Raw genomic sequence first — 13,964 nt, 5'->3', positions numbered from 1 at the left:
CACTCCCCTAAAACCCTAAAACCCTGAGCCCATCATTCAGGAGTGTGTGGGATAGGAGACTCCTACCCCATGGCATAAAACGAGGGGTAACCCCCCCTTAAGCATAACCCAGGGGTTAGGGGTAGGGGTAAGGGTAGGGGTAAGTGGTTACCCATGTGGCTATGTACGAAGGGAGGTGGGTAACCTAACCCCGGGGTAGGGGTAACCCCTTACCAAGGGGTAACAAAGGGGTCAGGGTAATATTGTACTGAGGGGTAACAGACAGGGTAACCAGTGTTTACAATAGTTCCTTGTCCGTATGCCGGGCCATATGCTGGTGTCAATGGATTGTAAGCATGTCCCTGTCCAACCTGCCTACACATGCTATCACAGCTGTCTCATCCATCTATGTGAGCATGTATGCCTATTTCGCCTGTCTATGTGTGCATACATATGTGCATGCCTCTCTATACACTTCTATCCATGCATATGCCTGTATCGAGCTCACATGTCTACACATACAAACATACATGTTCACCAAACACTTTGAGTGTACAATTCTAAAGATTGCCTCACCAACACAAGCCTTGCAGGGCTGTAGAGCCCGCCCATGGCCCCAGGCTCGGTGTGTGTATAAACTCGCTAATTACACCAGCGTCATCATATCAAGAGAAAGGAAATCAGACCCAGCCCCCAGATTCAGTTCCGTATGATCTGATGTATGGCTCCATACACATGTCTCACTAAACGAGTTGCTGACTCCGATATTTGATCAATCCGAGGTCTCCCACCATGGGGACTCTAGAGTCCAAACCTGTTTTGCATGCACGGAAAAGAAATGGCAAAATTTAAGGTTATGCCTAATAACTGTTGTATGACAGAAACCGGAAGGATAGCTATAGGTGGCAATACACATATCAGCTGCAGGGTTTTAACATTAGCTAGTGCCCAACTCTGAACAAAACCCAAAACCAAAACCCTGAGAGCACAACTCACTTCACTCACTGCCTATCCGTGGATCAGCTGACCCTCGACGGCAGATGATGGTCTTGATATGAATCGGTGTCGTAGCAGGGGTGTCGTTCCAGGGTGCCAGGCCCTCGCTGATGTCGGTCCAAAGAATGCCCACCTTGATAACCCTGAATGCGAGGGCAGAAGTACAGCCGTCAGCTAGTAGTTCTCCTCGTTGTTGTGGCACACTTGCATATATATACCCTAGGAATTTCCTAAGGCTCTGGCACTTCACCACTTGGCATTATCTTTGCTCTTACTTGGTTAATGTAGCAGCTGGCCGCTGAAGAGGCCTCTCGAGATGCTGGTGGGCGCGCTACACGCATATTTATAGCGCTGTACTGTGTACCGGCTGCTACAGTTAACGAGGCGCGGTCCCTTCGGTCCCGAGGGTGCCGTAGCTCTCGTCCATCACTGTCGTCCTATCCTTCCTTTCCTGTTTCTCCTTTGCCGTCCCTCCTTGGCTATCCCTCCTTCCCTATCCCTCTTTCCCTTAGTTGTGTTTTATAAGCACAAAAAACATGAAAACATTAAAATGTGAAAACCATTGCAGGATTCGAACCTGCTGCCCAGCAAGTGCTGGACACCCCTAGGGATGGTTTGTCGTGCTGAGATAGCACGCCCGGTTTTACGCCGCGGGAAGGCGTTATTGAAGTGGAGGTGCAGTTCAGAGGATATGGATGTCCGTCAGGAAGGTGGTCCGTCCGTGTGTCGCTGTATTTACATCACAGTGAAGGGTCCATTGCTCTTCTGCAACATATTGTTGTCGATTTTCGGCTGTTGTGAAGTCTTGGTCTGTGAAGAATTCTTGGAAGCCTGGCATTCCCATGCCAACACGGGATGGGTGAAGGTGCCGGAACATCGCAGCTGTAGTACTACCTGCAGACGGCCTGCACAAAGGCATGCAGCTGCAACCCAACCTAACTGTAGAAGTCAGCGTGGACCAGCAGCCGGTCATCCCCCTTGTGTTGCATCGAGGGGATAATACCGCAGCATATCCAGTCTGCGCATCTGAACAAGCTGTACTGCAGCAGCTGCCAGGCTTCCAAGAATTCTTCACAGACCAAGACTTCGCAACAGCCGAAAATCGACAACAATACGTTGCAGAAGAGCAATGGACCCTTCACTGTGATGTAAATACAGCGACACACGAACAGACCACCTACGGACCACCCATGGACGGACATCCATATCCTCTGAACTGCACCTCCACTTCAATAACTAGTTTGGGCCACTTTCGGCTAGTGCCGTACACGTGGTATTTAATGCTGCGAAACTCTGCAATGGGGTGATCGACCTCTAAAATGTTTGAAACAAGTTTCAATGGTACTAAAGATGTTTCAGATGAAACAGTCTTTTTCTTCAGGCTGGTGACCATAGAGTGACAAGGGGTGCCGGAGAGTGCTTTAAGCACCGCACCTAGGACGGGACAGCACGCTTATAATGTTTATCAAGCAAGAGCCGTAGCTTAATTGGTAAAGCACCACCTTAACCGGTGGGAGATGTGGGTTCGAATCCCACCGGCGTCACCATGGGTTGTGAGACTTGTTCGCTGATAATGTATCAGCCTCTGAGGCTCTCCTCAGGGCAACCCGTGGTGTATGTGATGACAAGTCCATCACCAGAAGGCTAGGCGCCGAGGAGGAGGAGGAATGGATGCACAAGGTCAATGGAGCTGTCCAAGCAAAATACCTATCAAGAAGCTGCTGTAGCATGGCTAGGCCGAACCTTGCACGAGCCTTAGATGGTGACCTCTACGAGGGGTGCGGAATCCCCCAGCGGGTGAAGCGGGTCGTAGGGGGTTAACTACCCTCCGCCAGGACAAAGCGCAGGGTGCTGTCTAGAGTGCAGTAGTGTAAGGGTAGGGAGGCGGTGCGACAGGCACGTGGCCTGAAGTTGTAACAGGAGCACCAGACTCCGGCAGGTTGCGATAACTGGTCGTGTCCCACAGCGACAGTGTGGCGTCCTCACCAACGATAGGTGGAACTCTAGGGTGGAAAAAGGGCCCGTAGAGGTGACGCGGTGGGAATATAGCATATAGGACTGACTAGGTGCAGACCTCAGAGCGTTCCCCCCTTAACACACGCCAGGTTGAGTGGACACCGGTGTAACAATAATAATAATAATAATAATTTATCAAGCAAGAACGTCATTAAATACAGCACTTTCAGGGTCTCGGCAGTTTGTGACAGTTTCGCGAGGTTTCGCAGAAGGGTCCAGAAATCGGAAACTATTTCGTTAGGGAAAGGTTAGAGTACTCGAACGTGTTTTTCTGACGAAGTTGTGTTCTGGGTTGAAACGTAAACCTGCTGAAACGTCAACATGTTGAAACTAGTTTCGGGATGTGTGACGAAGAGGTCCTTGGTCGGCAGAAAGGCCGAAACTAGTTAACCTACTTCCGCGGTATTTAATGCTGCAGAACTCTGTGATGGGTTGATTGACGCAAGCAAGGACGTCATTAAATACAGCATTTTCAGGGTTTCGGCACTTTTAATCAACGTTTAGACGAGGTTTCGCAGCAGGGAACCAATAGGGAACTATTTCGGCGAACGCAGGATAGTTTCGCCCGAGCCCTGGTACTTTCCATGTTATGACATAACATCATTTGTGTGTGAAAGTCTGCGTCTGTGTGTGCTAAAGTATTGTGCTAATGCTGCGCCTACAAACTGTTGTCAACTTATACGTGTATTTTCCATTCGCTGAAAAGATCCAATGTGCATTCAAAAGTGTTGAACAAATGTAAACACAAAAGTTGCACACATGAAGCAATTCTGGTAGGTCCTATTTATACGCCCTAATTGTACGAACGCGAGGTGGCTGTAAAAGCTAGGGTGTAACCTTGTTGTAAAGTTAGTGTGTACCCTCAGTGTACCCTCCCGGTTCTCGCACTCACCTTCGTGTGCAGCTAATCGGTCATCGAGCACCGCATTGCTGATGCTTACAATGCCAATTGCACAGTGGCCTCGGATAACGCCGGCTACAAAGTAGCCTACGAAAAGGTAGTAGCCGGCTACAAAGTAGCCTACGAAAAGGTAGTATAAAAGGTAGTACTGTCGAAAAGGTAGTATTTGGGGCTTTGCCCTTGGGGCCAGCCGTCCACGTTAATACTAAGTTGACGGACCTGTAAAGTAAGCAACAAGAACAGCAGTAGGAAATTTAGATGAAGTACAGTGGGGTATGATGTAGTAAAGCTGTGGATCTGCAGGACCGGATGTGTAACCTAATATGCAACTTAACGTGGCTTGAGAGTTAGTATGTTTGCCTATTTGTTATTTATATATTGTTTACTGTCAATTATATACAGTTCGTACCTTGTTGTAGAGGGAGTTGCACCTGCGGCGGTGACGGTAGAACTGCCTGCGCTGCTGCGCGCTATTTCAAGTTTCTTTGTGGCTGACGACGAAACACTTAGTGATTCGCGTGATCGTTTGGACATGGTTGCGCACTTCTTATAATATTGTTTGTATAGTTTGAAGTAAGTATTTCGGTAGAGAAGTTGGATATGTATTCCAAGTCTGCCGACTTTTTATACTCACTTGAGCGCATGTACAGACCTACAACCTTGTTGCGATCCATCTTGTTTGCATATCGCGATCGAACCTTAGTCGTCAAATTTCGCCAACCTTGGGCAAACTTCGTTTTGGGCAGGCTTTGGACACATGTGATCGCGGTTGTGATTGCTATCACAACCGCGACTCTTAACAAAATTTATATTTTATATATACGTAGAAACACAAGCAGGTTACACTGCTACGATCACCACTGTGACCGTCACTGGTTGCATCCATGCGAAGGGTGAGCAACGTCGGACGACCTCAGCTTATAGTCAAACATTTCGGTATGTGAAAAATGCGTAAAAGTAAACGCACAAAGCTGAACGCGCAAACTTCAAGCGAGCGCATTGAATCGTGGAACGTGCAATAGAATAGCGGAACAAAATAAAGCACGCAAAACTCGGCAAACAAAGTTAAAAGTTGAATTGAACGCTCAAAGTCGAACGTACAATTTGCAATGCGAAGCAAAATTAGGCACGGGGAGTTTAGCACGCAACTGTTGCACTTTAAATGTGCAAAGTTTAGTGTGTAGAGTTAAATATGCAAAGTTAAACGTGTAAACTGCAATGCGCAAAACCTGTTTGGAAAAGCTGAACGTGCAGCGGAATTCTGTAGGTAAATATTACGCAAAGCTCGGCGGGCAAAGTTAAAAGTGGAGTTGCATGTTCAAAGTTCAACGTACAAAGTTGAATGTGGAGCAAAATTAAGCACGTAAAGTTCAGCACGGAAAGTCGAACGTGCAAGGTGAACGGGTAACAAAATTAAACATTTAAAGTTTAGCATGCAGAGGTAACGTGCGATATTGAATGCCGGGATTGAACCGGCACCTTTCAATTTTTTAAGGTGTAAATGTGCCTTGAATTTTGCATATTGAAGTTCGTGCTAAGCTTCGAGGCAAACTCCGTTTTGTGCACAAAGGTGCGGGTGCTTTGGGTGCATTTGGGTCGGGGCCAGTGCAGGATTCGAACCTGCTGTCCGGCAGATGTGCCAAGGACGCTACCGAGGGAGGCCTGATTGCTGCGGTCTCCCTGCACTAACCCAGCATGCAGAGGCGAGGGAAGCAGCTCACCACAACTACCTGCACACATACCACCTCACGCCACACACAAAAGACTCAAGACACGGCTAGAAACACGCTTGCACACCAAACCAGAACTGCCTCCAGCATTGAGCCGGTGATTGCGCAAAGAAGCTACCATGCTCAGCACCAAGACGCCGCCTGATGCCCTGCCGACTAGCCTGTCGCCTCCGCCTAGAGTTACGGGCACGCACCAGAGTACCTGTTCATGCTGGCAGCCTCGTACCGTGCCTCTGCCTGATCCTTCACATGCACCCAACACAACGAAGTCCCGAAGCACTAGTCCGCTTGACCTGCGGGCGTGAGCCGCTGGTCTCAACCTAGTATCCTCAGGTCTGGCCCCAGCTGCTGCTAGCGCTACCTCTTCAGTGGCACACCAAGCTCCACACCACCTGCCAAAAGCCACCAGGCGTCTCCACAAGCCACAAATGCTGCCGGCTGATCAGGCCCGACACCTGAGCCATGATTCTCGCCTCGACAAGTTTTGAATAGAATTGTTTTGAAACTTGTACGAGAGCTGCAGTGGCAGTGGCAGCAGGATAGGATGGTATTATTATGGTATATCCATATTCGTTCCCTGGGAGCTGTTGCGGATTAGATTTTGATGTGGCGCACTCGTTTTTGGATTTCAATCTCGGCGGGAGAAGGTCGGGAGTCTGTCGTACAATATAGGAACGGGAACCTTACGTAACCTCGCTCTTTTGGTGTGGCGGAAGAAGAAACGCAAGATCTTGATAGAACATGCAAGTTACATATACATGCGAAATTCTTCGTCCTTTCTTCTTCGTCTTCCTGATGTGACGATGATGTAAACGAACACACATCACACGCGACAACACACACACACACACACACACACACACACACACACACACACACACAATCATACATATGCACACACGTGCGAAAGGAACCATCGACTGCCCCTGAGACGGTGACCAAAATCGGCGGCAGACCGAGGCGCACTCCCGCCCTAACCTAGCCAGTGCAGCAGCTCCACGACTTTCTTCGTCCCTTTTATCCTCATTCCCCCACAGTAGCAGTACAGCCAGTCAGCCCAGCAAGGAGCGCCGCTATGTATAGTGGCCGTACGTCCACCCGCATGCAGAGTATATGTACGGCCAGCACGCACTCGTGCCGCCAGGCGGGTTGCTGCTTCCTTAAGCCGACCCATGGGTCGCAGATGCGTCGCATTTGAAAGCGCATTAAGGTCCCCGCTCTTCCCGCCTCGATAGTGCGGCCCAGACGTGGAAAGGTGGACCTTCTCTCTCTCAAGGACAAGGGGGCTCGCAATGGCAGAGCGCAGATGAGGATGCAGACTCTGCCGCCACCATACCCCTCCCCCACGGCCCCTCGACACCGACAGAGGGGAATTCGTGCGCTCCACGCGCCCACCCACCCAGTCACCCACCGCGCCGTACATCACTGGACATGCATGAACGTCATTGCCGTCCGCTTCTTCTTTCCGCCGTCCCAAAACCAGTCAGGGTCGAAGGAGAGGCAGCAAGAGGCAACAGGTAAGACTACGCTCGCCCGTCGGCTGCTCAACAACGCTTCCTACAATTTCGAACCCCAAGTACCCCACAGAAAAGCGAAGCCCCTTGCAGCAGCACTGGCAGAGATGTTCACGGAAGCGAAGACACACGGCAATGACGGAGATGACGGCTAGCTAGCACAGCACATCATGCATGGAGGGCAACGCGCCCTCAACGCCAGTGCCGGTGCCCCTCCGCCGGTGCCCCTCCGCCGGTGCCGGTGCCGTCACACGGCCAGAGGTGACCAGTGTCCGACTACTCGGTGGGTCGATCCTCGCAGCACCTTCCTCACCACCTATCGCCATTTGCAAATGGCTACGAGTTTACTTTGCGTATTTAGACCTTGACGACGGTCTTGGACTTCCGGCTCTTGATCATCTCCCGCATATGGGCACGGACCTGTGAGTGAGAAAAACACATGCGAGGGGGACACAGGCGACGTACATACAGAGCCGACAAACATTACACATACATACGAATTGGTGCGCAAAACATAATGCACCAAAAATGAAATTGACATATGGCCTGCATACATACACGGTTTATTGATATGACGCACGATGCTACAACAGTGGAATTCTCTCGCTGTACGAACACAGTACGGCAGCCTTCCATCGGCAAAACCTGCAAAGGCGAACCCAACGAACCAACCAATCCCACCACCTTACCTTAGGGGTCTGGGGCTTCTCCTTGAGCTCGTCGGCGTGCTTCACGATGAAGCCAGTATCGACCTGTACGACAACAAGTACGACAAAAAGACGTACTGTGGTGAAAGCGATATTGCACAAAAAGCTATTTCGACCCGGTGAAAGGCACACCAGAATGAAAGGGACTACGCGCCGATGGTGGGTGGATTAGTCTCAGAGCGATAGCAGCAATGCATGTCTTGGACAGGTAAAGCAATGCTCATCATCACAGTAACAACAGGAAGAGACACACCGGTGCCGTACATTAGTGAAAAACTTTTAAAAAAGAGCCGTATCTTCTGAATGGAGTGGCTACCAGGAAGGATCTCTTCTCCCCACCCCGCCCTTTCCCCCCACCTCTCCTCGCTTGAAGGCCTCGGTCTGCAGAATGAGCTTGTGGAAGGAGGCGGTGGTGGGGACGCCCGTGATGACCATCTCGTCCAGAGCCCGGGACATGCGGGTGATGGCCTGGCCGATGTAGGCGTGTGCGTGTGTGTGTATGGAGGGGGGGGCAGGTGCCGGGGGATATTCCAGTGAGACCGGGGGGTGGGGGAGGTGACCGGGTAAGGATGAGAGGCAGGCAGGCGCGAAGAGTACACACACACTGGTGGTGGGGGGGGGAGCAATAAATGATCTACTAAATGATCTACTAATAAAGGTAGTACCTACTTACCCACATTACACTACATTGCACTACAAGACATGACACCCCGCATAGCCCTCTCATCCAATCCGAGTTCGCCCCGCCTATTTATCCGTCGCGTTCAACTAAGCCCCCCCTTCCCCCCCTCTTTCCCCCCCCTTCTTCCCCCCACCCCCAAGCCCCCGCGGACGCACCTGCTGGCGGTCCGCACCCCAAACGATGAGTTTGCCCAGCAGGGAGTCGTAGTTGGGCGGCACCAGGTAGTCGGGGTAGAGGTGCGAGTCCATGCGCACATGGGGGCCTCCCGGGGCAAGGTAGGTGGTCACACGACCCGGTCCCGGACGGAAGTTCAAGAAGGGGTCCTCCGCGTTGATGCGGCACTCGATGGCGTGACCCTGGCCACGTGTGCGTGTGCGCATTGTTGCGTGTGTGTGTGGGAGGGGGGGGAGAGTGGCGGGCTTCGCTACACCACCACAAAGGGTCGACGACGCTCCGTGTCTCCGACCTCTCCCGCCCGCCTCCTCCTCTCAGATCCCTCCTTAACATTCCATCACGCACGCACGCACATACACACGCACATACACACGCACGCTCTTGCTTAATTCTTCTACGACTCCCGTTTGCAGCCCCTTTCCCCCCTTCCCCCCCTCCCCCACTCACACAAACTCACACAAACTCACACACACACACACACATAACCCGGCCTGCAGCCCACCTTGAACTGGATGTCCTCCTGCGTGAACGTAAGTCGCTCGCCCATGGCCACCTTGATCTGCTCCTGGATCAAGTCAATGCCCGTGATCATCTCCGTAACGGGGTGCTCCACCTGCGGGTCAGTGCGGGCGGTGCGGGGGCGATTTGGAGTAGCAATTCGCCGTACGCCGCCGTACTGTCATAAGCCGCAGCTGCGTCATAACAGTCTCAACCTGCATCAGCGCAACCCACACAACCACCCAGCAGCAGCTCGATGCCCCTATTCCCTCCCTCCCTCCGAAACCATCCCTGCCTCCCTCCGAAACCATCCCTCCCTCCCTCCGAAACCATCCCCCCTGGACCAGTCAGGGGCCCTGCGGGAGCCGCCTGAGGGCTCTCACCTGGATACGTGTGTTCATCTCCATGAAGTAGAACCCCTTCTGCTCCCAGAGGAACTCGATGGTGCCGACACCCACGTACCCGATGGCCTTGGCGGCTGCAACGGCCGCGTCACCCATGGCCTTGCGGACCTGTGGGTGGGAGAAAATGTGTGTGTGTGTGTGGGGGGGGGGGGTGTGTGCAAGGGGGGGGGGAAAACGGGCCCGGCAGGGTCATGGAGGGCGCGACAGCATCCAGAAGGTTCTTATAATTTGATTCCCTAGGCAGGGAAGCTCCCCAGGTCACGGCGCGGCGCTCTCCCCTACACCACTTTCCTTTCCGCTCCCGACAGAATCAAATTCTTCCTTACTACGAGTCAGGGAAACAGCTGTTGTTCAGATGCGATATGGATCTTAATTTGGGTTATGTTTGCATATACCCATTACGTACATACATACATACTTCGAATACGACAGATATGCACACAGCTGCTGCCAAGCACAATTATATTACCAGTAGTGGTAGTGTGGTGGGAAGGGGGAAGGGAAGAACTCACCTCGGGAGTGAGGGCGGGCGAGGGCGCCTCCTCGATCAGTTTCTGGTTGCGGCGCTGTACGGAGCAATCGCGCTCACCCAAGTGTACGACGTTGCCGTACTTGTCGGCAAGGACCTGATGTGCGCATCATGGTCATGATGATCATCATCACCATGGTGGCGGACATGGCCCCGTGTGAGAACCGGGTGGGAGTGGGGTGGGAGTGGGGTGGGAGTGGGGTGGGAGTGGGGTGGGAGTGGGGTGGGAGTGGGGTGGGACGTCACACGGCAAGGGTTCACGGGGAGCATTGCGAGTATTGGATAACCTCCGACCATTCCTGTCATGTCCGACAATGCCATCAGGATGCAAACCCCTATCCCCTCTTTACCCCTACAACGTAGAACACCATTTCAAAATTCCCCTTCCACCTTTAAATAAATAGACATACGCACATATACACATACATACACACCTGGAACTCGATGTGGCGAGGGTTCTGCACGAAACGCTCCATGTACACGGCACCGTTGCCGAAGGCAGCCTCAGCCTCTTGCTGCGCCTGTTGGATGCGATGGAGGGGGGCGGGCCGCGGGGGGGGCCACAATCGGGGGACGTGTGAATTCGTGTGTGTTGGGGGCCGGGAGGCAAACCTGGGAAAGAAGATCGGGCGAGTTCCATGGAGACATGATCTCACACCCTTGTGCTCTGACGCGACAGATGGTGATGCCTGGCCGCATGACATGTGTTTGATTCCTTCACACGTGCTAAAAGCGCACCCTGTACGGCGTACGACACAAGCTAGCTGTCGTACATATCCATACCTGTTTGTACAATGGCAGGAGGTCCTCCTCCTTCGTGCACAGACGCATACCGCGACCACCACCGCCTGGAGTGGAGTGAGGCATAGGCGTTACAAACGGGCAAATGACACATGCTTTCATCAGTGTGTATGTTACGGGAATCCTTAGATCTATTTCATATTCAAAGGAAATAAGGCCCCCGTGGAGGTTAAGGGCTTTTCCCGATTGAACTCACCGCATGAATGAAGGCACATGATGATCAGATCAGAAATTCGCGGATAAGCCAAGAGGTCCGTACGTCCGTACGTCCGTACGTCCATTCAACCATCCATGCACACACTTGTGAACCAACCTGGTCATTGCGCCACATCCCCTCCTTCACCTCCTTCCTCTCCCGCCCAGCTATCGCCCTCACCTCCTTCCCCCCCACACCCCCGCCTTACGCCTCCTCACACCTCCCCCCTTTCACACCTCCCCCCCCTCACCGGCAGTGGCCTTGATCATGATGGGATATCCAATGCGCTGGGCGTTCTCCAGGGCATCTGCATCGTCCCGAATGAGGCCCTCGGAGCCCGGCACCGTGGGCACACCGGCTTTCTGCAGCACGGGGAATATCATCCACGGTGAAAGAGGACAGTCAGCGCGAACCGCGAGCCTCTCCTCGCGAACAAAAACAGAGGAACAGGCAGTAGCAGTAGCAATAGCAGTAGCAGTAGCAGTAGTTCTCAATCGCGGGACACACGCTCACGCACAATCAACGAGTCCTGGCCTGCTGTGAAAACAGGGGTGCGGAAGGGACAGGAAACCAGCAAAGCAAGAGCCCTAGAGCAAACTTCATTCTTTTGACTTCATACCGTACAATTCTGCAGTACATGCCGTATAATACCTTCATGGTGTCACGCGCGGTGGACTTGTCACCCATGAGCCGAATCTGCACCGGCTTGGGACCGATGAACTCAATGCCGTGGTCGTTGCAGATCTCAACGAACTCGGCGCGCTCTGAAAGGAAGCCGTAACCCTGCAATCATGTGACACGGGGAGAACCACACACACACACAGACAGATATACAGACATACCAATTGGGACATGTGGAAGCGAGGGCCAGAGTTAAATCATCTGCGGATCCAACCCTAACGACCCGCCAACCAGTGTTTTTAAAACTTTTTCACCGTGGTGGTTTGTTAGTGACCAAGTGGTTACTGTGGTAGGGGTTTCCCTCTGCAGGTAACCACCTTGCAAAATGTTATCCCCGGCGAGTATGCTGAACAGGAGCTCCCTAGAACCTTGCATCCTAAGATCCGACTTCACTTGAAGAAATTCTAATGAACAAACAAGCCATCTGAGCAAGCTTTCACCGACTTCAAACTCTTATGTACGGCAACGCGTTCCCGAGCCGAGCTCAGTGAAGCACCACTGCTCCCAAGCGTCAAATATTTGTTTACCAGGCGACCACCACCATTATATAATACTGGCAGGTGACTCGAAACATTTCCTAGTGACACCACCTTCTGGAAGGGAATTAATTTCTCAGTAACCACTTGGTCACCACCTAGTAACCACTTTTAAAAGCACTGCCGCCAACCGAACGACAACTGACCACCTAATCCACCATCCCTACAATCACAACAACGACAATGGACCGACCAGCACGCCCACTGAGCGCTGACCCGCCAGTCCCCCAACGGTTTCCGGCAACTCCTTACCGGGTGAATGGCCTGCGCACCCCGGCTGACCGCCGCCGCCAACAGGTTCGGAATGTTCAGGTACGACTCCGAAGAGGGTGCGTCACCAATACACACCGCCTCATCAGCCAACTGGATGGCCGGGTCGATAGACCCGCGAAGGGGAGAAAAGGGGGGAGAGGGACAAGGGGGGGAAAAGGGAGAAGATGAAGGCCAGGGGGGGAGAGATGGAGGGAGGGGTATAGAGGGGGACATAAAGAAGGGGCTAAAAAGGGTTATGGTGGTTTCGGAGCACGTGATACACGCAGAGGAGACCATCTCCTCGTAACAAATTACGTTTCGTATGAGCTCCAAGACACCAACACCACAGTGGGGCGACGCACAAAAGGTAACTTGATCGGACAGAACAACACGTTCTCTCGGGATTCGAATTAACGCAGGTCGCTCAAGAAAAAATGGTCCAGTCTCCCTTAACCACCGGATCGCCAGGGTCGGTTACAAGCCAAGGTCTCCATGTCGTACCAACGCATGCAGCCGATACGACCAAGGAATGGCCGAGGTGAACCAGATGCAGCGAACTGTCCCTGAGTTCGCTCTTAAGTGACACTTTGGTGGCCCTGCCAGAGAACCTCAATAGTCGCAACCCGGGGGGCGCAAGGTACCATGCCTCGAGGGGAACGCCTTCCCCGGCCGCCTTCCAACATGTAAAATTGAATTCCACCCACCAGCGTGTGGAGCGAGTTCTTGTCGGCAATCGAGTAGACGGCTACGGTCTGCAGGCCCAGCTCCTTGCAGGCACGGATGACACGAACTGCAATCTCGCCACGGTTGGCAATCAGCACCTTTTGGAAAGCGGCCTGAGCGGCAACCTGAACGCGGCTGCGACCGCCAGCAACGCCCTTAGCCGGCACCAGCAGCTGACGTGAGCCGGCCTGGCGGCCACTGAAGCAACGCCCGGAGCGACGCATCTGGGTCTGCAAGCGACGAAAGTGATCAAACAAAAATAATAGCGTGGCTTTGCATGGGAATGAAAAATTATTGGTTTAGGAAATTCTAAGGTAGGCTGCTTATCCAGGAGGGTTGTGAAGCGTTACAGCGCGACGCGCAAGTGAGATGCGGCGCAAGCCAAGCACATTTGCACCAGCTATCGCGCAGATCTGTTTCTGATGTACGTATAGCAGCACTCAGTTACTCGAGGAAGGTTGCGTGCTCTAAGCGTGGCCAGGGATCGACTCGCCGGCTGCGGCGTCAGCAATTGGACCTGTGGACATCCTACCTGCATTTTCAAAAGAGGTAGTAAGACGATATGGTAACGACCTCCAGAGCAGTCCACAGGTTCAAGATGGAGAAGCCTCTAATGTAGGCATTCAAAGTTCTCTTACATGTAAC

General features: G+C 52.6%; 2 protein-coding genes across 2 annotated transcripts; both read right to left on the bottom strand.

Moving 5' to 3' along the window:
* Positions 1-131: 131 nt before the first annotated feature.
* VOLCADRAFT_107616 (uncharacterized protein) lies at positions 132-4,566 on the bottom strand (the record flags this gene model as incomplete). The annotated part of the gene is made up of 5 exons (XM_002957232.1): positions 132-247; positions 985-1,118; positions 1,553-1,598; positions 3,884-4,012; positions 4,527-4,566. The coding sequence occupies 5 exons, from the start codon at positions 4,564-4,566 to the stop codon at positions 210-212; spliced, it is 387 nt and encodes a 128-aa protein (XP_002957278.1). The 3' UTR covers positions 132-209.
* A 1,789-nt stretch (positions 4,567-6,355) lies between these two features.
* On the bottom strand, positions 6,356-13,890 carry VOLCADRAFT_77540 (uncharacterized protein). Its single transcript, XM_002957231.1, has 14 exons — positions 13,852-13,890; positions 13,301-13,549; positions 12,597-12,707; positions 11,779-11,910; positions 11,378-11,489; positions 10,914-10,978; positions 10,565-10,651; positions 10,114-10,227; positions 9,581-9,709; positions 9,202-9,312; positions 8,681-8,881; positions 8,201-8,311; positions 7,826-7,888; positions 6,356-7,556 (listed from the first exon to the last, which is right to left on the bottom strand). The coding sequence occupies exons 1-14, from the start codon at positions 13,855-13,857 to the stop codon at positions 7,494-7,496; spliced, it is 1,554 nt and encodes a 517-aa protein (XP_002957277.1). The 5' UTR covers positions 13,858-13,890; the 3' UTR covers positions 6,356-7,493.
* Positions 13,891-13,964: the final 74 nt, after the last annotated feature.

This window comes from Volvox carteri (genome assembly GCF_000143455.1).
Source record: "Volvox carteri f. nagariensis unplaced genomic scaffold VOLCAscaffold_71, whole genome shotgun sequence".
Taxonomy (NCBI): Eukaryota; Viridiplantae; Chlorophyta; class Chlorophyceae; order Chlamydomonadales; family Volvocaceae; genus Volvox; species Volvox carteri.
The sequence above is the reverse complement of the archived record's forward strand: the minus strand, read 5'-3'. Positions and strand labels throughout refer to the sequence as shown.